This window comes from Falco biarmicus, chromosome 9 (assembly GCF_023638135.1).
Source record: "Falco biarmicus isolate bFalBia1 chromosome 9, bFalBia1.pri, whole genome shotgun sequence".
Classification (NCBI taxonomy): domain Eukaryota; kingdom Metazoa; phylum Chordata; class Aves; order Falconiformes; family Falconidae; genus Falco; species Falco biarmicus.
The window spans coordinates 9,627,699-9,651,530 of NC_079296.1; the positions used below are offsets into that span (position 1 = coordinate 9,627,699).

Here is a 23,832-nt window from a genome sequence, read left to right on the forward strand (position 1 = left end):
CCGCTGCCAGCTCTGCAGCCACATCAGCTGTGCCCTGGCACTGCTGGGACACCAGAAACTCGTGCTCATGCTACCCAGTGGCACTCTGCCATCACACCCTCCGGGTCCTGCCCCCTGCCATCATCACACCTGGGTTTTGTAATCGAGCATTCCTGTTCCTGTGCCAAAATGTGAGCACTGAGCGGGATTCCCAGGAGCCTCTTAATAACAGCACTCGGGCACTGCTCTGGGGTTAACAGTGGGTGTAAATACAGCAACGCAGGGGATTAGCTGCAAAGCGCTCGCTTGCCAGCCAAGTTTCACTGTCCAGTTCTTAACGCACAGCCCAGGAAAGAAACAGTCGACAGAAATGATAGAAGGCTCTCAAATCTTGACTGGCAGGGGAGGCGATGAATAATGGCTGGATTTATTTTTTTGTTACAAAAGCAGGCGGGCATGCAGCGAAACTAGCAGCTGTCAGGTTCGATCCTCACAAAGGGAGGCGTTTTCTTTGCACCAGGTGCAGATAAACTGGGATTCATTATTTCAGGATTTATGGGCTTTACACAGGCTCAAAAGCCAACCAGACAAGACCACGAAAGAGAAATCCATTGAGATCTCAGACTACAAAGGCACATTGTTGGCTCTGTACGTGCCTGAGCCATGAATCACCAGAGGCGGGGAAATGTCACTTACCCGCTTGCCCAGCCTTTATCCTCAACCCGGGCAACCGCTGCCGGCACGGCGAGGGCCAGGAGGCGGGACGGTGCACTGTGGACCTCTGCTTCAGCCGAGTACAGTGGGTCATGTGCAAACTTTATATCACCCTTGTGTTACTTAAGCAAAGAGTTGCCTCCTTCCATTTAGCTCTGGTTTGCTGGCTTGCAGCAGAGCAGCTCCTGCTGCGCACAGCACACCTGGGCATTGCACGGCTCCCGGCACACGGGCAGCTTTGGCAACAAGCTACTATTTTCAGTAGTATTGTTTCCAGGTATCATTTGAAGAAGGTGCAGTTGCTCTGTTCTGGGTCAGGAGTGCAAAGGTAAGAGCCTTATCAGCAGGACACGGTGCTCCTTCCCCTAAGCACACCTGTGTTTACAGCAGCCCGCCTGGCACATGGTGAAGTTGCTCATGTCGAAGCAGCCCAGCATGCCGGGGTGCGGCTCCGCAGCTCCCAGGCAGGATGGGACCTCGGCAAGCTCTGGCCAAAGGTTATTTACGTCACAGCATGCCATGTCCCCCACACCTTCTGGGCCGAGCATTTCAGCACAGAGCGTTATTGGAGGCGTGGAAAGTCCGGAGTATGGGGCGATCACTTCCCCGATGGCCAGACTTCCCAAAGAAACCTGCTGGCAGCTGATAACAGGCGCTGCCTGGAAATAACGCTGCCGCAGCGTGTGCCCCGCACCTCTGTGCCCAACAAGTGGCTGGCACAGGGGAGTGAAGGCGGCAGGAAAAATGTGCTGTGGAAACCGCCACTGGTCCCCAGCTCTCTCTGAAAAGCTCCTGAGTCCCCAGCTCGCCCAAAAACGCTGCTGAGTCTCCAGCTCCCCCTTGAACACTCCAGCTCACCAAAAAACGCTCCTGAGCCTCCAGCTCTCCCTAAAATACTCCCAAGTTCCCAGCTCTCCCTAAAAGATTCCCGAGTCTCCAGCTCTCCCTAAAGCACTCCCAAGTCCACAGCTCTTCCATCAAACTCCTGAGCCCCCAGCTCTCCCTATAACGCTCCCGAGCCCCCAGCTCTCCCACAAACGCCCCCGACAGGCCCGGCGCGGCCCCCGGCGCCCACCGCCGCCCCGGCCGCGGCGGCTGCCCACGCCCGGACCCCGGCTGTGCCCCGCCGCGACCCCCCGGGGCCGCTTTCGCCCCGTTCCGCCTCGGCTGGAGCCCCGGAGCGCGAGGGGAGGGCGCGGGCACCGGCCCCCAGGCGGAGGCCGCGTCCCCAAGGCCAGCCGGGCGGTGCCGCCCGTCCCCCGCGCCCCCGCAGGGTCCCCCCCCCCGGCGCCCGCCCTGTCCCGGCGCCCGCCCCGCCGAGGGCGGCCCGGGGGCGGTGCTGCGGCCGGCGGCGGGGCCCCGCTCAGGTGCGGCGGGCGGAGGCGGCGGCGGCGGGCGGCGCAGTGTCCCCTGGGCCGCCGCCATGAGCAGCGCGGAGCCGCCGCTCGGGCTCGGGCCGCGGGCGCAGCCCGCCTGGAAGCGGGAGATCCTGGAGCGAAAGCGGGCCAAGCTGGCCGGGGCGGCCGGCGGCGAGCCGGAGCCCCCGGCGGGGGAGCGGCTGGTGGTGGCGGAGAGCCTGGGCCCGCTGCGGGAGAACCCCTTCATGCGGCTGGAGAGCGAGCGGCGGCGGCTGCGGCAGGGGCTGCCCCGGCACGGCCCGGCGGCGGCGCGGCCGCTGCAGCAGCTGCTGGAGCTGTACAGCGCCGTGCCCGGCATCCGCACCATCCGCGCCGACAACATCCTCATCATCGAGTCCCAGCCCGACGCCGCCGGCTGCTTCGCCGAGGGGGACGCGCCGCCCGGCCGCCGGCGGGACCCGGCCGCCGGCCCCGACCCACTGCGGGAGCTGCTGGCCCGCCGCGGCGCCGCGCTCGCCGAGATCCGCGCCGACCAGGTCGTCATCTACGAGGCGGCCGAGCCCGAGGCGGCCGAGCCGGGCACCGTCAGCCGCCTCCTGGAGAAGTTCGGGCAGCGGCCGCGGGGCCGCCGCCGCCGCGGCGGGGAGGCGCTGAGCGGGCTCGGTCCGGGCGGGGCGGCCGCCCCCCCGCAGGTGGGACCCGGCTCCCCCCGCGCCTCGGCCCCGAAGGCGCGACCGGCATCTCCGCGGCCGCCGCCGGCTGCCCCCCGGGCTGCACCCCCGGTGCCGGCCGCCCCCCCGCCCGCTGCCCCGCCACCCCCGGCTGCCCCCCGGGCCGTCACCCCCGCCACCCCCGGCTGCCCCCCGGGCCGTCACCCCCGCAGCCCCCGGCCCCCTTGGCTTCCCCCCAGGCCATCACCCCCCAGGCAGCCCTGGCTCCCCCCTGTGCTGCCACCCCCCAGGCTGTCACCCCCGCAGCCCGCGGCCCCCCAGGCTGTCACTCCCCAGCCCTCGGCCCCCCAGGCAGTCCCAGCCCCCACCAAGGCCGCGGCAGCCCCGGCTGCCCCCCGGCCCTCAGCCCCCCAGGTGGTGCCAGCCCCCCCCAAGGCCGCAGCCCCCCAGGCCAACTGCTTTCTCCACAAGATCGGCTCCAACTCCTTCACCGTCACCCCCCGGGGCCTGCCCCCGGGCGGCCGCATCCCCGAGCCCCGTGCCCCGGCCGCAGGCCGCCCCGCACCACCCCAGGGGCCGCCAGTGCCATCGCCCAGCGCTCCCCACGCCAGAGCCAACGCCAGGAGGCCAAAGCCGGAGGAGGCTGAAGCGGCCCTGTCACCCGCGCCCAGTGCCACTTTGGCACCCAGTGCCGCCCTGGCACCCAGTGCCACCCTGGCCCCCAGTGCCCCCAGTGCCACCGGCTCCGTGCAGCCGCTCTCCGCCTCTGCCCCCCGGGCCGGGGGCTCCTTTGAAATCCACCCAGCCCCCAAGCCCGACCTGGCCGCCATCCCAGCCCACGACCTTCAGGCGCAGGCCCTGGCCAAGCTGCGCCTCAATTCACGCAATTCCTTCCTCTTCGTGCCCCGCCGGGAGGGCGGCCCAGCTCTGCCCCCGGCCCCCAGTGCCAGCACTGGGCCGCCGTCCCCCGAGGAGAAGGCACCGAAGGAGCCCCCGCGGGCCCCCGCCCCGGAGCAGGAAGAGCCTGTCGCTGCCCCGCCGTCGCCTCTGGATCCCTCGGTACCGGTGACTTACATCGATGACATTGTGGAGCTGGACAGCGGGGAGCTCTCGCCCAGGGCCAGCTCGGCTGCGAGGACGGGGAGCTTGGTGGATCAGCCTGGAGGAGCTGGCCCTCACCTGGAGATGGAGTTCTCCTCCGTGCCCCTCTACAGACCACACTCTGCCCCCCACCAGAGGGGAGGCAGCACCTTCACTGTCGTGCCCAAAAGGAAGCCCGTTGCCCCGGGGCTGCAGGCTCTCACTGATGCCGGTGGAAGGCCACAGCGGGAGGAGGAGGATGAGGAGGAGGATAGCAAGGGAAAAAGCAAAGTCGCAGAGAACGCTGATGGGCCCCAAACAGGAGTGTCCCATAAAAAGCGCTACCCCACGGTGAACGAGATCGAAGTGATTGGGGGGTACCTGTCCCTGGAGAGGTCCTGCATGAGCAAGACGGGCTCTCACCGCAAGAAGGTAACTGCCTGGGGTGCCTCTGCGCTCAGCAGCCGGGCTGAGAGCAGCTTGGGACTGCTTTTGGCTTGGCTTTCTGTGAGGCGCCCGGGTGGGATGACGGGCAGTGCTTCTCTGGTCTGTTAGAGAGCCAGAGGCTTGCTCCCACGGAGCGGGCATTGGGTGCTGGTCCGCCGGGTGGGTGAGGGTGGGATATGGCCCGTGATAACTGCAGGTCCTCTCCCACAGTCGCTTCTTGGAGGTATAATAACAGAAAGTGTTTCAGGTATTTAGAAAATCGAGGTGAGCTGCCTGGTTTGAACTGCTGCGGACTTGACCCCTCTCTAGCTCTGCTCACTGTGTCTGGTGTGTGTTGGACACGTTGAGTTCCCTGTGGCCACTGCCCGGCTCGTGACAGTGCCATGGGCGGTGTGGCATTGGCGTCTTCCCCGCATTAGTGATCTATTGATAGAGGCTCAAGAATTAGGTCTCTATTAGGCAGAAAGAGATCAGCAACAACTTAACCCCTCTTGAGAGGATTATACCACCTGGCTGCTCGTTCTGGCTGTGCAGCTACATCTCTGAAGACCAGATGACAATGGCTCCAAGTGTCTTTGGAGCAAATACCAGGTTTTCTCACTGCTTGGGAGCTAGCCTAGAACCTTGTGAGCCTTACGTTGAGAATTAATCTTTCTGTAGCTTGGTCCAGTGCATCTGGCTGTGGTAAAGCTGTGCTGAAAGAACAGGGTATTTTCCTGCACCGGAGGAGTAGGCATGAATTGTTCAGCTCTGAAAGCAGCACACCGAGGTGACAAATCCAGATTTCTAGGTCTGCGACGTGCCATGTTTTTCCATAGTGGGAAGAGTTGTTTCATGTTCCGTTACCTATATTGACTAAATATTTGATGGACTGAATCCACATGGTTGCCCGAGGCACTGAGCATTATAATTTGAGGAAATCTTTTGAACAAGGTGCATCTCATTTAGAAGGGAGACAGGGAGTGCTGTTTCTCGTGGCTTAATGTTAAGGTCCTTCATAACAGCACGCAGTTTGTATTAATATGATTGTACTACTAATGCAGGTAGCAGATCTGGAGCGTGAGCACCATGAAATCCAGAATAAGTAAATGAGCAGCAGAGTCGATTCTCCCTCAGCGCTCCTGCAGTTTTTCCCTGTCCTCCTACAGGGAAATGCTTGGTCAGACTGGAGTTGTTCTGCTGCTCAAATACCTGCTGGCTTGCACTCCTTCCAGCTGTTTTCTTGGGTCTGCTCAGTTCAGTTTGCGATATTCATTTACACCAAATCAGGCATGTGGTATAGATGCTGAAAATAGCAAGACAGCGTGTTAGAGTTGTGGATACTCAGGGTGTAGCAGAGAATAGAGAGGAGACCTTGTGGGACAACCACTCTTAGGTAGGTCTGGCTTCTGATGCAGCCAGAGGAGGTGATTTCTCTGTGCAGAGTGGTGGTGGGGCAGCAGCCTTGCTGATAAAAGAATAAAGCCTCAAGCAAGCAAACTAATTAAATAGTCTGCTGGGGAAGCTGTCCTTAACAGTACAAAAGGCGGGGAGAGGAGGACAAGGCTGGTGTGGCAACTGAATTGTTTAAGGTTGGTCAAACACTGGAACAGGAACCCAGAGAAGTAGTGGCATCACCGTCCTTGGAGCTATGTGAAAGTTGCCTGGGGAGAGCCTTGAGCAACTGATCAGCTCAGACATGCTTGGAGCAGGGGTTTGGGCTAGTGACCTCCCGAGTCCTTTCCCAACCTAAAATGTCACAGGATTCTTTGAAATTGGTTGACAGCTGTTCTGTCTGTTCAGTGGTGGGTTTGTGTGACATTGGGCAGGTCATGTAGCTTCTCCGCCTATGTTCTTAACAGCTTAGCAGCATTAACTAGCCCACTCTGCAGGCACTCTGAAGATGAAGCGCGCTAAATACCCCAAGATGCGTATACAACTGTAATGACATTCACAGAATTATACAGGGAGTGTGTCCTGTATGAGAACTTGCATTAAAATCTGGTTTCTGAGAAGAGACATGTTAAAAGGCAAAGGAGGAACTGCCTGTTACATGGCAGGGGTCAGGAAACTGGAAAAAATGGGGACCCTTCGGACAGCAAGTTCCAGCTTAAGGAGAAGTAGTAGAGACAGACATTTCTCTGTAAAACTAAATGTGGCAATGTAGTGGGAGAAACACTAGGTTTTCTGTCAGTTCCCTTCCTGCTAGGGGTGGCAAGCGTGGAGTTTCACTTGGTTGCCAGAGTTCAGGAGAAGCTGTAGCAAATGGAAAGATTCCTGTTTACTCTTAACCTAGAGGATGTTTGTGGCTTTTGCTCTGGGTAATAAGGCTGAGTGTTGATGCCTGAAAAGGAAGGAGCTAGTATTGGGATGCATTCCTTGGTATCTTCCCAGGAGATTGCTGTGTGTCACCAAGACAACCGGCCAAAAACAAGGGTTCTGTTTTGTAGCTACGTCAGGTTTTTCAGAATCTTTATTTTGGCCTGAGTTGGGCAGAAGTAGACATTTCCTGTGAGCTGGAAGCTGAAGTTCTTTGGTAAAACCGATGTCCCTTTCTCTTTTTGGGGGTATCAAAATCAAACCTGATGCCGGTTTCAGTGAGGAGCTACCCAGGTCTTTTGGGGTGATTCTCTCCAGGCAGACCTGCTGGGTGAGCCCACCTCCTGCTGAGCATCTTCTTTTCCAAACCTTACCTTGGATTTGCTGAAAGGTCTTTAAGGATGCTCCAGGCTCAAGAAAATGGTGTGTAGTGAAACTCTGATGACTTGGAAAACTTCATCTGCTTGCTGATACCCAGCAGGAATCTGGGCAAGATAAACAGCAGGTCTAACGCAGCTGGGAAATGCCATGTTCCTGCAGATCTACGGGTGTCTGTGCCTACAGGCAGGGCTAATGGTTTATTAGGAGGGAGAGAGCTGGTGGTGACAGTTAGACTGATTGTTCTGTGAGATGCAAATTGTGTTTTTCTTCAAATGTGGATATTCAGCCTCCCTTTTCCATCCCCGTGTCTGGCCACTGATTGCCTGACTGGTGGAGATGCCAGCAAAAAGGAGCTGACTTGGTCCACATCATCTGGTCCACATCCTTGATGGCTTTTTGGGGTGGGAGGGTAGCTGGGATGGGACAGGAGGGGGTTCCAGTGCTGCTCTGGTCTGCGCGGAGACAGCTCCAGCTCTCCCCGCTCTTGGCCACATGGCTGCTGATGGCGGCTGTGGGGCTTGGGACTTTGCTGTGGCCTGAAGGATGCTGCTGGTGTTCATGGCCTTTCAGGAAAAACAGCTTTATTGCTCCCTCCAGATGCTTCAAATATGCAAAGCAGCCATTTGTTTTGGGGTTGGAGCTGGATCTTGAGCTGGGGGAGGGAGAGAAACGCTGTGCCTGTGGCAAAATAAAAAATGGCTTCCCAGCTCTCTTGTGCAACTAAAGCGAGGGACAGTCGTCATTCACCCAGGGCTGGGAGGGTGAACGTGGGGTTGTGTATGGTGGGACACGATCAAGATTTGCAGGCGGAGGGCAGAGCCCCAGCTGTGCTCATCCTGGGCTGCCCGTGTGGGTGGGGAGTTTGAGCTCTTGTTGCCCTACAGGTGTTAAGATGCTCTTCAGGACTGTTCATCTACTCTGTGGCTGTTCTGAGACCTCTCTCCAAGCAGTATCACGGTTAGTTCAGATAAAGCCAGGGCAGGGGGGGACAGGACGACTTAATTTGAAAACTAAGTGCACGTTTGCAGCTTTGAACGGACGTGCTGGATTTCAAGCAGAGCACAGGGCAGCTGCTGGAGGAGGCTGGCTGAGCTGTCAGCTCTGGCAGTGAGGACAGGATACGTGTGCAGGAGGGGAAGGAGACCTACTGACCTTTATTCTAAAGAAGGAGTAGGGAAGAGGATGCAGAGCGCTGTTGGTGACCTCTGTTCAGTGCTCATCTTTGTACTCTGTTATTACAGAAGAAATAAAGGCGCTTCAGTCTGATGGCAGCCCCGGGAGGAAGGGAAGGCTTTGCTGCAGGATGTGGATCTTTGGGATCTCGGAGGATAAAATCTAACTCAGCTGAGCTGACCAGAATCAATCTTGGCTTGGTTACCTGCCAGGATAACATACAATAAAGCTGTCAGCAAGATAGAAATCTAGGTTTCTGTGACACATGTGACTGGCATGTTGGAGCGAGTGATTGAAAAGGGCTGCAAACTGCTGAGCCAGCTGGTGCCCTGAGAAGTCATCTCTCTGTCTTTAGGCTCCATGTTCTAATGTTGTTGGTGGCTGGACCCTCCCGTGAAGGTCCTGTGCGTACAGAATTTACCCCAGCTGTGCTCCTTGCTTATGTCTTGCCACTCCTGCAGTTCATTGCAAGTCACACTGTTTATCCTCTCCAGGACCTGGTACCTCTTGAGGATCCCACGGGAAAAGTGACTTTTGGCCAGGCCACTCGAAGTCCTGTAAATAACAGGACTTGAGAGCCAACAGACATCAGGTGGTTGATGGTTTTGATGTTTTTTGCTTGTCACAGTTGGCAATTTGCTGAGTGCTGGAAGGTGAGCTGCAGCCTTGTGTGAACAGGGCTTACAAGAATGAGGTTGGTGGGATCCAAACAGCCGGAGTCTCATGCTTTCCTGCTTCTTTGTGCAATTGTCTTCAAAGATGTTCAGCTGAACCTCAAAATGTTCCAGCCTACATGGACTTTAGCATGGTCCATTTTCTAATGTTTTGAGCTGCATAATGCCTGAATGTGGCTTCTGAATGCCCGCTTGAATGTCTGTTAAAAAAATATTTTAAGCATCCTTCAGCTTGTCATCCTGGGCAGGATTGGGCAGCATTTTTGTTGGTCTAACCTGCTGAACTTCTTGCTGTGTAGCTTTCTATCTGCTCAGTTCTGCTGGAGTTCTCCTCTGAGAACGAAGTGTAGGCTCGAGAGGCTGGCAGGGACGAGCACTCCCAGCTGTTGCCCAGACCTGTTTGGAGCAAGTCTGCACAGTGTGGATTCTAAATACTAGTGACTGCCTGAAGTACTTTTTTGCAAGGTATAACACAAATAAATTAGCCATAACACAAATAAATTAACCTGGTGGTAGAAGCAAAAAATCTCCCTGCAAAAGTTACTTGGATTCCTTAGTCTCTGTGTTTTGAGGCGGTCAGGACCAAGATTTATGTTCTTTAGCTCTCACAGAGCTGCGTGCTCCTGTTCTATTTACTGTCTCGTGGCTGTGCTCTGCTGGCGCAGATACATCTGCCACCTTTAAGGAGGGGCTGTAGTATGTATCTGACTTGGATGTATTGAATTTTTGGTAGGTGAGGTCAGCAGTGACAAGTCCCGCTCAGAAAATAAGTGTCTTGGACGATCAGGTGTGGTCCCTGCCCTGTGGCGGTGATTTCCATTGGCTGTCAGATGTAAGCAGGCTGTTTTACCCAGGCGGTACGTTTCCCTGGCCTTTCTAATTCTGCTAATTTTTTAGCCTGTGATGTTGATGCCTGAAGACTCCAGAAATCAGGATCTTGTTGTGATTATAGTTTTTAAACCACCTCACCAGCTGCACTTGAGGCTTTTGGTGGGGAAGTAGGTGTTTTTTTGTTTCTCCACTGCCTGCCAGCTCTTTGAGTGCTGGTACTTTTGTTTCACTAAACCCCTGGCAGAGCAGATGAGTCGTGCGTATCTCATCTCCATAGTGGGCAAATGATTCTCCATGGCCTTGCTGTTCCCACGCTTCACCTCATGCCACAGTGTTCCCAAATTCCCCCTGGTTCTCCTCCTCCCGTCCCCTGCTTGCCTGCTGCTGTGGGCAGCACGGGGAACGGGGCAGAAGAGCTAAAATAGAAACTCTTACGCAAATAAGAGACGAGCCAGCCTTTGAAGCTGGTTAGGACGTGCCCAGGGCTCAGCCCACCGGAGAGCTTGAGAGGAGATTTGGAGTGCTTTGTGCTTTGGATTCTAATCATATGGATTAAAGTTAACGTTATCTTGATCGGTTTCCTTAATCTGTGGACCAGATTGGAGACTGTTTATAATTTCCCTCCATCTCAAGTATTGAGGTTTTCTTGGGTTTGGGTTTTCCTCTCCACTCTTTTTCCAGTACATGGTTGTTCCTGAGAAGGGCTGGGAAAGAAAACACTCAGGCTGGCTAGGGCAGGGGTCCTGCTTGTCTGTGTTATATGTGGGAAACAGTAGGAAAAATTCCAATGTTTAGTTTCCAGGTTTCAGTGGCTGTAAAGGAAACTTCGGTAGCAGCTATTGCAGTAGCAGCTCCTTCACCTCTGGGGTTGCGCTTGCTCCCCCCCCCCCCCCCCCCCGAGCGAAACCTGGGCAATTTAAAATCTGTTTACAAACTCAGACTCTTCCTAGTGACTGCAGTGGGATGTGGGCACGCAGTGAAGCTGTGACGCTATCACTGTTTGGACAGCATGTGTAGGAAGAGTCATGTGGAGCATCTGTGTCACACAGAGAAACTTCACAAACATCCTGGGAAAACGTGGACTAAAGGAACTCGGTGCTGATGTTTCTGAGAAGTGCCCTTCAGGTGATCTTGGGAACTCAGCAGGATGGAGCTGCTGTTTTGTAGGCCGTGGAAGGACTACAGGCAAGCTGAAGAAAATACCTCAGACATTAGGAGAACAAAACACTGGTGTGGTTAGGGAAATTGTGTAGCTTGTAGCTAGTGAAAATGCAGTTCTGAGGGCATATCTGTAAGCCTCATGGTGAACTTGCTGCACTTAGTCACTTCTCTTCGAGGAAGTATCTTTTGCATGTTAGTAGTCCAGAGAAAGAGAGCCATGATCTCCGTTGTGCTGCTAATACCGTTCACATCACTGAAGCCTTTTGGTCCTGAAGTCTAGAATGAGCTCCTTGCCAGGATGGGAAGTAATTCTGTTCCCAGCCTCCCCATATTTCCCAGGAAATGATGCTCCATCTGTCCCGTTCCAGCTGGAGACTGTTCACTTGCACCAAAGCGAGGTACTTGTTGGACTGCTCTGGTCAGTCTCGGTTGCACAGAAATGTTTGTGGGTGGCATCTCCCAGCGTTGTGCCGTGTTGTAACCACAAATTGTATCCTCAGAGTCGCCTGTAAAGCAGAATCCTCCACTGTTTGGGAGTTTTGTGTGTTGTTTATGAAGATACAAAGTCTTGACACTAATAGTATTTTGTTTATGCCTGCTCTCTTTGTGTATTCAGATGAGGTTTGTTTCGTATATGTAGGGAGATTTGTGCAATTCTTAAAGGCCAAGTAAAGTAATAGTTGAATTGCTTGTTAAACGGTGGAAGGCTCCGGGTCCTCTGTCTGCAGATGTGCGAAGGAATCCTGGGGTGAATAGCTGCTTTGTACTGTTGTCAGACTGGGAGTCGCAACTGCCCTGTGGTTGTTTGGGCACTGGAATTTCTTCTTGCCCGACACAGTCAAGGGAAGAGTTAACAAAGCTGCCTGCCTTGTGATGCTCTCCGGGACTGCCCCTACCCTGTCACTTCTCATCAGGAATTTGAAACTTCCTTGTGTCTTGTGCAAGGAGTTTAATATTTCGAATCTCCATGCATTGCTGCTATCTACCATGTGCTTCAGCATATTGATTACACAGAGCTGGCTTTGTGGGTTGCCTTGTAAATGGAGACTTTCTTGTTTTGCCTTGTGGCTTGGGAGCTGGGATGCGATCCTGGAGGCAACCTCGCCTTTGCCAGCAGCACAGTGCTTACTTGACATGCTACTGCTGTAAATCTTTAGCGCTGCTGGCTCTATTCAGTAACTAACTCTGTGATGCAGTTAATGGTTGAGCAGAACTCAGTGTTACTCTTAGGAAACCCTTCTTGGAAAAGCATGATCAAGTGAGCCTGTGGTGCAGCAGCCAACACCTGTGCCCCAAAACTCTTCTTGTTGTACAGAATTACAGAAAAGTACATTGCTGAAGTGCTGTCTGCATTTTCCTGGGCATACTTGGGCTGCTTCAGCCATAGCAGTACAGGGTTAATCTGGTATAGGAACCAAGCCTCAAGTCCCCTCCATTCCTAGGGGTACCTGTCAGGGGAAAACCCTTTCCTACTGTGTCAAGGAAACACTTTAGAGGTGCAAAAGCTCCTTATCTTCTGCCAAATGATAGCAAATGCCTTGGTAGTCTGCTGATGCTACTGCAGCCACCCGGCTGACTCATGACTATGCTTTCAGGACAAGTACAGGCATGTAGATAAGCTCATTGCTAACTCCTGTGAAATAGCTCATTTCCCCAAAAATCCTTTATCTAAAGGTTTCAGAGAGAAACTGCATCCCAGGGGAGTTGTCTGCAGGTGGTTATGAAAAAAATGCAGGTCCACACAGAGGTATGCAGTTTATGAGCTGCTTCTCTACCTCCTTGTACTAAATCTGCTGATCTGTGAGAATGGTCAGGCTGGGCCAGATGGAAAGGCCAGGGTAAACACTCTGGGGATCTTTGGCTACCACAAAGAATGTGCTTCTGCCTTCTGGTTCTAGTCTCACAAGCAGTTATTTGTCTGGGCAGGGACCTTCCCTCTCACCCGATGGCAGCGTGGAGCTGGGAGGTTGTCCTTTGGGAAGAGACCTTCCTTTTCACACAGGTCCTGAGCTCTGCTGGGCAGAGCCTCCACCAACCTACTGAGTGGGTTTTGGTGCTGGAGGAGCTTTCCTGCCCAGCCTGGGGGCCCTTTCTGACAAACCTCATGGGATGCTCTGTATCAGCAGGCTTCCTGATGCACTCCCGGCTGAGTGCTGCTGTAGTTTTCAGTTATCTGGTGTGATGGCTTGTGCTTTCGTCTCGTTGACTAAACCTTTAGATGATCGGCGCAGCAGTGAGTGGAGCAAAGCTCAGTGTAAGATTGCTCAGAAGCACAAGGTTCTTCAGAACACTGATTTTGTTCATGCTTGCTCTCTCAGGAGTTATCAATCACTCTTTTGTATTCATGCTGAAATTGTTGTCCGCCCTTCTGGCAGATATCAGCCGAAACCCTCCCACTGCTTTTGCTGAGAGAGGAGGAGGCATTTGATTGACCAGGTGTGAAAAGCTGCTTTAAATCACGCTCAGCAGCACATTGGCAATCCATGCATGTCCTAGGCAGTCAGCGCAGTCCCTGAATTTGTCATTTCAGGATTATATTGCTTGGGGCAAGAGGGTGTTCAGAGGAAAACTAGTACCCGAAAAGAACAAATCTTGATCCCTGGTGCTACTCAGCTGTTTGCATCTTGGTTATACTACCCAGGTACTTCACATGTTACTGAAAAATTGCTGTGTCCCTCTTACTGCCATGCAGCAGCCACTGCCCTCTTACCTAGCCTGCAGCAGCAGCGCGGCGGGTTTGGACATGCTGGCAGCACTGTGTGGTGTTGGCAGGGGCAGGAATAAACTCCAGTTTGTGCTTCTTGACTTGCGATGCCATCCGGCTCCTCCACACTGAGTGGGGACGGCAGTGGTGCCCCTTACAGCCTCCTGCAAGAGCCACGGGTTTGGAAGACGGCTGTTCCCAGTCGCCCTGTGGGGAAGAGGAATTGAGCCCAAGCGTTTTCACTGTAGACTGCTATGATGGGGATCAGCTGACTCTCCTCACTGGAATATAGTTAAAGGGTGATTTTTTTTTTTCTCTTTTAATGCCTAGAACAATTTTTTTTCCCATACTATTTGTAAGGTGAGGAATTGGATTGCCAAAGAAGTTCCTGTTTAAAAGGTGTAAAAAACACCTTACATTATCACTTTGGCTTTGCCACATCTGCCAAGAAGTAAATGTGATAATGGATGGAGAAGAGAAAAGCCACACTAAAGAGTTTGCTTCTGGAGTTGATGCAGATTAACCCCATGATTTGCTCCTGAGACTTACGGAGATACCCTGGTTTGTGAGAAGCCATCGGGTGTTTGCTCTTTCATTAACTGTGGAGTCTTACAGGCTTTCCGCCTCAGCTTCTGGCAGTGAGCTTTTTTCTGACATTGGTTGGTTTCTGTAAACTGGTTATTTTTATTTCTAATATGTCTCTGTACATGGGAGCTCTTTCGTGGCTGGTCTGAGTGCAGACTGGGGTCTTGTTTCAGGGCATGCAGTCTGTCAATATCTTTTTTTTTTTCTTTTTTCTTTTCTGAGCGAGCCCTGTATGACTACTCAGATTGATGCTTGTTGGGCAATGTTTACCCTGGCTTCTCTTTCCTGGGTACTCTGTTACTCATTACTGTTCAAATCCTAGCAAATGAATAAATGATTTTTGCAATGGCCGCAAGAATCTGGAAGCCGAAGAGCACAACACTCCCTGAAAAGCCTGCCTTATCCTTCCCAGTGTGGCTCTGCTGAGCAGAGTATTAATATATAGATATATTGGTTTGGGTTGGACCCTGTTTTTGTGACACAGTTCTGGGTGTGAAGCATTCAGCTGAGTAAATAGTGACAAATCCCTGCAAACATCCACGACTGAAAGGTGCAAAAGTCTCCCTTGCCACAACTGGCAGCTGCTGCTGGGGCAGAAATGGAGGAAGCGCTGCTGAGACTTGGTGAGCAGAGCTCTCTGGCTGGGCTCGAGTGTGCTTGGCTCTTCTGGGATATGTTTTTTCTTCTAAAGAAAACAACCCCTGTCGCCTTTTGTGTTTCCATAGAAGTCTATATAGGCTGTCAAGGGGATGCTGGCTGTGCAAACCTGCTGGCTGTGCCAGTACTGGCCTCTTGATTTTTCTGTTTAGGTTGTTCCTGGGACTGAATCTGCTTGTGCTCCCTACAAACAGTGCTCAGTGCTGCTTGTGAGCTGCTCAGAGGGTTTCTTAAGGCAGCTGTGTTGTCCCACATGTCCCCTAGCTCTGAATAAGTTGCCCTCCATCCTCTGTTGCATCAAGCAGAGCTGCTCTGTGCTTCCCCCGAAACCACCTCATGCTTGGGGAGAGCAGCTTGCGGGAGGAGCCCAGGCGATGCCACGGCAGGTTTATCACCTTGAGTTGTGGGGTGCTCGCTCTGCATAGGCAGGGCTGACCGAGTGCCCGGGGAGTGTGTGTGGGTGTGGGAAAGACAGCTGCTCCTGCAGAGCCCGTTTGCTGGAGTCCAGCCCTGTGCTAGCACCGGGCTGTTCCTCTGGTGTTTGCTTGACCTGGGTGTGTCTGGGTGCTTTGTTGCAGAGTGGCCATAGGGCTCTTCCAGCTTCTTGGCAGCAGTGGCACTGGGTGCAGGGGGGTGGGATGCTACTAAGGAGTAAGTCAACGTGGTTTTGGGGTGGGAGGGCTTGCACCGAGGTGCACTCAGGCCAAGCAGGACTGCCTGGTGTCAGCCTTCGTGTAGGTGGTGCTGGCCCACCCGGAGCTGTTGCTGAAGCAGCAAAATTATCTTGTTGGAAGCTCTCCCCCGGGCTGGGGCCCTGGCAGCGTGGGGCTGGCACCGCTGCGGTTAATGATTGCTCTTTCTACTGCCTTGGACAGCAGGTACTGGAGGAACCCTGGTGGCAGGGCGTTCTGCCGGGCACCCAGCCTGGCTCTGGGAGGGAGCGTGGCCCGGGCTGAATTGGCTGTGGGCAAGTGGGAGCTGCTGTGGTTCAGGGCTTAGGTTGGGGTGTTGCCTCTGGGTGCTGCAGGAGTGTCTCCTGGTCATTTCTGCTGCTTTCTACTCCTTGGTTTTATTCCCAGGTGAAGCTCCATTCTTCTCCTGCACTGCATGCAGCTTTGGTCCAAATTGAACTCAAAGTCATTTCTCGTAGAGATTTCCTCACAACAGCAGAAAACAAGGAAAACTTAGATCCATCTCCCAAGCTTGAATTGTAAAACCAAAGCATGTCCCTCCTGTCCCCTTTATTTTCCCTGTTTAGCCAAGTACTGCTTGCCCTCCAGTGCAGTGGCCAGCACCAGTAAGCAGCCTGTGTGCCGTGTCTGGTTCGGGGATAGCTTCTGAGCTTCCAGGAGCCCTGGGCACCTCCACCCTCATGGCCTTCGTGCCTGGCAGCGTGGCTCGTCCCGCAATACAGGCACCACATTGTGACCAGCCGCTGCCCGCTCCGCTGCCTGGCTCGGATCAGGGAGCATCTAGGTCAGCAGCAGGGGTGACAAATTCAGGGAACAGAACTGGGATGCTCTGATCTTCAGGGCTGTTATATTCCAACCCCTTTTCTCTGTAATATAATCGTTTCTCTCCCCATGTGTCATCTGGAGAAGGTCAGAATGGCTCTGGCCAAGGCTGGGGCAGGATTGGGGAAAGGCAGCTGGCTGCCCTCTCTGCTGTTTCCATCCTGCCTTCTCCTGGGAGCATGGGGAGAGGAGCCAGCCTGCGTCCAAGGTACATCCCGTACTTAGGCAGAGTAACACACAGCTCCACTGTGTGTATCTGCAGTGCGGAGGGGGCATTAGGTACTCACTCTGTTACCCACATTTGATTTAAGCTCCCCCTAAGAGCAAGAAATAAATGCATCTGGGCAGCATGTGTGGTTGTTTGGTAGCTACTTGGGGCCACGTGCTGTTTCTCAGCCCGTGGGGTGTTTTGTATATGAGGGAAATTGCAGCTAGGGCACATGGGGCCAATGTGCTGCACTTTCTTCTTGCCAGTTACTACACAGCATCAAAAGTGATATTCTGAACCATCCTGCTCCTACCGACTGTCACAAGCAACCATGTCTTTTTAATTCTGGTCATAACCCTCTTAGCTCAATTTTACTTGTAGTTAGAAGGAAAGGGATCTCAACAGCCTTTGGGGGAGCTGCTCCTGAACCTAGATCTGCATTGGCTAGATACTTCCCTACTTTTGGCATAAATTTATTCCTGGCAAGCTTATCCTTCTTGTTTGTCTGTTGTATGCTGGCATCAGCAGTTCTTTTCTGCTCCTTGGTGTTTATTTTCTTGGTGTATTTACCAAGGGCTGTTGTGCTCTTTCTCAGCCTTCATTTTTGCTGCTGTAAGCAGACTGAGTCTCTTCTCCACCTCTTGAGATGACTTGTAACCAGATCTTCTGAGCAATGATTAGGACATGTAAGGCTGCAGGGGAACAACCCCTTCACTCAGCTTTTCCTTTCAACTTGGAAGAGGACATCTGGACTTGCTGCATCTGGTTTTGGGTGTCCTGCTACAGGATGGATGCAGAGAAACTGGAGCAAGTCCAGCGGAGGCTACCAAAGTGCTCCTGGGGCTAGAGGAAGTGGGATATATGGAGAAGCTGAGGGGGCTGGTTTGTTCAGCCTGGAGGAGAGAAGGGGGGGAGTCCCAGTTGCTGCTTTCCCCTACCTGCTGGGTATTAGAAGGAGGATGGAGCCAGACAGGCCCTATTCCAGTGGAAATGCCTTGCTTTATTCCCGGTTTATTTAAGGAGCATCCTAATGATGATTACAGTCCTGTAGCCAACCCAAAATTTTCTTTCCTGGTTATTCACAGGTGATCAACCCTTCCTCTAAGAGATGTTAGTCTTAAACATCATCCCATTTCTAGTGTTCTTGCTCGCCAGTTTTCTTCATTACCCATAACATTCTGGTTTTCCCTTGAACTCCCATGTTTGAGTCATCTTCATTTCTCAGTCTCCCAGTTATTGTGCAAAGGTCATTAGTGACAATACTAAATAAAAGTGTTTTCAAAACAGAACCTTTAAGGGCCGCCCACTTGTCTGGTATTTTCCCTCTCTACTACCAGTTGTTACCATCTCTTCTTTAGCTGCTTACATCTTACCAATTCTGGTATTAAACCCTGGTTGTATCTAGCTTAAATAGCTTTTTGCCAGGATGGCCTCTCAAAAATGTAGTCCTGATCACTGATGTTTCTGTTGTCTAGAGCATGGGTACACAAACGAGTTGGCAGGCATTAGCAATGTCATTTTCCAACATGTGGGTGCTTCCCTTTCTTCCTTGGGAACACTGGTCTCTCTGAAGCAACATGCTAGCAACTCCGGGCTGCTGTGCATCGGTGTCAGATGATGGCAAAGTATGTGCCAGGGCAAAACGCCAGAGGTAGTGTTGACCTCTCAGCCTCCTGCCTCCATCCCATCTATTTATCTGTCTGCCCTCATGGTTTCTGTCAGCATGGTAAGAGATTAGGTAAGGCATATGGGGGAAGGGGGGACACGTGCAATGGCTCCTTTAAACCCGGCATGGGAGGTAGCCTTTGCCAGAGCAGGTGTTGGGATCAATGGTTTCTTACACTGCTTTCTGATAATTCTCCTTTGCTGTTGTCTAGATGAAGATCTCTTTCAATGAGACAAGTTTGCAGACCATGTTTGAGTACCCTTCGGAGAGCTCACTGGCAGAGGAAGAGGAAGAAGAGGAAGGACATGCTTCTGAACCGGAGGAGGACAAATCTCGAACCTTGTACATTCCACGCCCAAATAGCACTTTGCATCCCAATACACCTAACTCAGGTGAGTGAGGCACTGTGTTGGCGCTGTGGTGTCTGACACTGTCCATGTTTCCTGCAGACCCTTACGGGGCTCCACACGGGTGGAAATCTGACGGCAGCTACTCCTGCTAGCTGATGGCAGAACTGAGGCTTAGTGGGGACAGGGCTCGAACCAGAGTGGGGAACTGCAGATGGGCAGCTGCCATGCCGGGCTCCTGATCCCACTTCCTTTTGGGGTGCTGAGAAGTATTTATGTCAGGTTTGTTCTTCCAGCAGATCTATCCAGCTACACCCCAAAGCACTCTGTGAAGTTCAGTGAGTGGCAGGAGCAGAAGTATGAGGAGATGCCTGCTGCGGAGGGGTACCTCCCAAAGGAAGCTGATTCCCATGGGAACCAAGTGATGGTGAGACCTCAAATCAGCAAGTCTTGGCTTTGCCCTGCTGTGCTCTTATCTGTTGCTTGGGTTGGTCTGGGCAGTGGATGGGATGGGCTGTGCCTTCTGCTGAACACCTGTGTTTGTGTTTGCTGCCCAGGGAGGCGTGCCACCACTCACAAAGGGATCAAGGCAAGGTCCCACTGCCACTAGCAGACCTGTAAAGGAGACTTAATGCAGCTGGCACACTTTATACTCCAGGGCATGTTTGGAGGGGGCAATTAAATGCACTTGTTAGCCCTGGGCAAGATGTCAATACAGCCTTCACCGTCCAAAGGTGTGGGTGCTCATTTGCTTTGGCTTTGATGACACGTCCATGTCAACTCTGCTTTCTCCACAGCTCACCCCAGCAGAGAAGGGCGGACTCTCCGATTTCAGCAGTGAGCCTGCTCTCTATTTTTGATCGCTTTCATCTTCTAGCCTGCAGCAGCGGCCGCTGGACAAAACGTGTCAGTGCACCTTCCGAATGTCCCTGCAAGCACCACAGAAATAAGCTTCTGGGTCCCTCCCTCACCACAGTTTTCGATGGATCCTGATGCCAAGGGTGGACTAGATGCTGTCAGGCATCTTCGGAGAATATTTGCACTGGATTCTGGGACCTAACTACCACTTTTAAGGCATACGATTTATTCTACCTGTGGCCTTGCATATTCCTTGTTCAAGATCAGCTGCCATTTAGGCAAGCATCTTCACAACAGCTATGTAATCCCAGGATGGGTGTTGGTTCTCTCAGTACTTTTCCGAGTCCACTCATCCAGGCACTGTGTGGGGTCTGGACAGCTTTTGTAACACTCCTCCCATCGGAGGCCCCAGTGGAGAACAGTCCTGGAGCTGGGGCGCTGGGAGTATCTGGGCAGTTAGCTGGATTCACAGTCATCGTCGTGATTTGACAGCTAGATTGGGCGTCAGTTTGGAAAACCATTGAAGGTTCATGGTTCTCAGCATGTGTCTGGGTCTAGTTTCGCTGAACCATCATGGAATTAACGTGCCAGTTACATACTTGTGAAGGAATCACTGTGTGAGGGATGGGAAGGGAATAAATGCCTTTAGCTCTAGGTGACATTTTTGCACTATCTATAGTCCAGACTAGCTTGAGCCTCTTGACAATTCCCAAACATTGGCCATAGCTTTGATCTGTCCGTATCCAGCTCTGGCATCCAGTCTCTAGGACCTGCTGGTTGTGCTCCACTTTGCCGGTTCCTCTTGTTGCTTTGTTCCAGCATCTAAGGGGGCCAGGCCCAAGAGTCATCTGCCTCGGTTGGCAGGGAGGCTTCCTTCTAGCCATGCTTGCTTCGCTCCTCCAGTGCAAAGCACAGGAGGGAAATTTAACTCCCTTCCTTCTGCAGAACTTGGACAAGGAATATGTTGTTTTTTCCTAGGATTTTTATAGTTCTATTGTAATTGTTTAATGCAGCCAATATGCAAAGGAATCTGTTAGACCTTTCCATTTAAGTCTTCTACTACTGTAAACTCAGGGTCAAAATTGCACTCTGGAAAAGATGGAACACTGCTGCTAATATGATTTGTACTTCTGGGATTAAAAGAGATGCAGTTGGAATAGATACAGCCTCTTTGGGCTTTATGAAATGAGTGGTACCCCAGCATGTAGCTCTGTCCAAAGGAATAGGCTGTTATCTTTGAGTAAATTTGATACATTTATTACTTTGTCTATTATATATAGATGATGAAAGTCTGTTCAAGGTGACGCTGGTCTATGAAGTGAAAATACTCTTCATAACTTGCGCTTGTTTTGGTGTGTATTGTAGCAGCAGGAGGAAGGTTGTTCTGCTGAAAAATACGGTCAGGACTAAATGTTAGGATATACCTACTTCTAGCTGTTCTTTTCTGCCTTGAGTGCCTAAATATTGCTGGAACGATAATGCAAAAAAAAAATAATACTGAGATACTCAGCAGTTTGTTAGACTTTGGCTGGAGGGGCCACTGGGGAATACTTTCTGCCTCCTTGCACTTCTAAGGCTTGGCCTTTTCAAGCTGGCTCAAGATCTGCTCCCTGTGTGACCTTCTGGGAGAAGTGTGTGGCTGGCAGCACATCTGCCTGTGACACGACGTGAGTACCATGGAAATGGCAATGAATCCCATGTGCTAAGGCTCCTCCTGCTAATGAAATAGTTCAGGACAAGATGCTGAGGCGGGGGTGGAATGAGGAAAAATGCAGGACTGCTAGTGACTGCTAGACTTAAGGGATGAGTAAGTTATCAGGTATGCAGAGTTAAATACTGAGCAGTACCTGCAGCCAGTAGCTGTGCATGCAGCCAAAGGAGATCAGGGACTATGTTGGAAGACAAGGTTATGCACAGCTTTTCTAGCAGAAAAGGTGCTGGTGAGCATCTTGCACTGTGGAAAAGCTCAGGCCAGTTTAAGGCAGCCCTATTTCTAGATTTGCAACTTGATAAAACTGCACGTGGTAAAGTAAAAGCTACTTGTAATTAAAAGTTGGGGACAAGGTGTCTGTACTAGTCCCGACTTCATTCTGCTATGGGTCAATGAGGAACACTAAAGCCAACAACATCCTGCAGCTTGTTCCACTGACTTGAGCCAACTAACCTGCTGCTCTGGTACTCTGCGTGCTGTTCTCGGTGAGTTAGCACTGAGAACAACTTGCCTGGTTAGGACAGGCTCAGTGGAGGCATGGGAGTACAGAGTGTGCTTCTCAAGAGGAGGACGTTGGTGCCCTGCCTGGCGTGCTGCTCACTTCTCTACTCCTTCCTCCAATTTGCCTGCTTTACCTTGCAGCTGTGACTTGCACCTCGTTGGGTGCTGCCTTTGCGCTTCCCGGCTTTGTTCTTGAATCCCTGGCTGTTCCAGATGAACTCTTTATTAGCTTGCTCTTGGCAGAGCAAGGTGAAAGTGGTTTTGAGGGCTGAAGCGTTAGCTGGTAAGTCACCTCCTGGGATACGCTTCAGTATCTCTGTGCTCAAACTAAAGTAGATGCCTACCCTGATCTCTAGCATTGATACACTTTAGCAGATCTCTCATGAATACCAAAGTGCATCTGAAAGGAAAATTTACTTTTCCAAAACAAAGACTTTGATTAAATGTGGCATCCTTGTACCAGAACAGCAGCTGTCCCAGACCAACAGGACTTTCCAGGCTGAAGAACAAGTTTAGGAATGCTTTTGTCCACGTGCTTGTTTCTCTTTTTTTCCTTTTGAAGTGCTTTGCGGCTCACTGGCTTTACCAGCATTCCCAGTTTCTCCCTTCAGGACATCTAGCAACGTCTGAGAACTTTGCAGTATCTGGGAAAGAAAGAAATAAAAATAGTTTTATTTTTACATAAACTGTTTCTGAGTTCCCTCTGAGTTCAGCTGATCTATCTTGCAGTAAGAGGGCTTCTCCAGCCCTTACAATATCTAATTCTCAGCGACGTATCGTTCCATCTCATGGTGGAGGAATTTCTCTGGTTCGTGCCCATATTGGGAGTATGAAACACCTTAAGCAATTTACCTCCCTTGGAGCACAAGGCAAAGAACTTCCTGAAGCGGGCTGGGGGTGAATTTTTGGGTTGGTTTTTTGCTTCTTTGTTTTAAAGGGAGATGTTGATACCTGGGCTTTTTAGATCTGTATGAAATCATGCTCAGCTGACCCATTTTCAACCATCTTCCACTGTTAAAATGGCACACTTTGTTTCTTCCTTCAAGACTAACTCAACTCCACAATGACCTTAATTCAGACTAAATTTTTTATTCATTTTCTCCTATTTTTAGCTTATACTGTACATAATCTAACATTCCCGCTTATGCTCTAGGAAGCAAGGCTACAAATGGGTTTAAGAGATATTGCTGCCTGTCCTTACTGTTTAAAGTTTTAACGCAGTAGACAACTAACAAAACATGAGAGTGGGGTTGTAGTCCCAAAGATCACTTACATTTCTATGACCTTGTGGGAACAGCTGAGTGGTCGGAGGAGAGGCGGACATAAGTGCTGTGCAGGATGAGACACCGGTAGCACATGGTGGTGGGATCTTGTCATCTTGTCTGTGGAAGAAAGTGAACTCCTGCGGCTGCTGGGGCTGGGGGAAGGCAAGGAGTGTGATTCCGGGCAGATGTACATCCCCAGGGAAGGAACTTTGTTGCTGGTGTGTGTGCAGGGCGCCTGCCTTTCCCCTCCGAACCGCCTCTGCGTTCTACCTGCTGTGAGCGCCTTTTGATTTCAATAAACATGAATTCATTTGTAGGCTGGGGGGCTGTGACTCGTATCTCGCGTGGGGTTTCTTCACAAAGGTGCTGCCTGTGTTGCTTTACAGCACAGTTTTTAAGCTGTTAAATTTCTATGTGTTCTTCCCCTTCACCCCCAAACCATCCATCGGTTTTTGAAAGAAAATGGCTCCAGCCCCATCTGAAAAATAACTCACAGAAAGTGCTGACGGAGGGAACGGGGGGAGTCGAGGGCATGCAAAAAACAAGTGGGAAAAGGAGAACTGAGGCAGCAGGTCCCAGGGGCGTGGGTGTTTTAAACCAGATAGTTGAAGGAAGGTCATCGCTTATCGGAAAGCGGGCTGGGAAGGTCCTTTTGTTTTTCTTTAAAAAACCGGTGAGTGTGTAATCCAGGAGGGAATTCTGCTGGAATGCTGCCCCAGGCCCGCTCCCTTGCCGACGCCGTCCCACGGCAGGTGGCAGAGGCCGTGTTCCGGGCTGGGCGAAGGCGCGTCCGGCGGGGCGGCACCTCTGCCCGCAGGGCCGCTATCACCTGCCCGGGCTCACGGCCCCGGGCCGAGCCCCTCGGTCCCGCCAGCGCGGGCTGCCCGGGGGCCCGGCCGGGAGCTGCGCACGGGCCCGGGGTCCCCTGCGGGGGCCGGTCTCGGTTCGGCCGCGGCCGAGCTGCCGCGGCCGGCCCGGGCCCTCGCTACTCCAGGCCCCGCAGCCGCCTCCGCTCCGCCAGCCCCGGCCCCGCCGCCCCTGCAGCCGCG

General features: G+C 52.5%; 1 protein-coding gene across 2 annotated transcripts; it reads left to right on the plus strand.

Annotated features, from left to right (window-relative positions):
* Positions 1-1,994: 1,994 nt before the first annotated feature.
* TPRN (taperin) lies at positions 1,995-23,099 on the plus strand. Of its 2 annotated transcripts, none has more exons than XM_056351372.1 (4): positions 1,995-4,234; positions 18,313-18,493; positions 18,745-18,875; positions 19,246-23,099. In XM_056351372.1, the coding sequence occupies exons 1-4, from the start codon at positions 2,117-2,119 to the stop codon at positions 19,306-19,308; spliced, it is 2,493 nt and encodes an 830-aa protein (XP_056207347.1). In that variant the 5' UTR covers positions 1,995-2,116; the 3' UTR covers positions 19,309-23,099. The 2 variants fall into 2 exon arrangements, with proteins under 2 accessions (XP_056207347.1, XP_056207348.1); XM_056351373.1 differs by having other exon boundaries at positions 1,997-4,234; positions 18,748-18,875.
* The last annotated feature ends 733 nt before the right edge of the window (positions 23,100-23,832 follow it).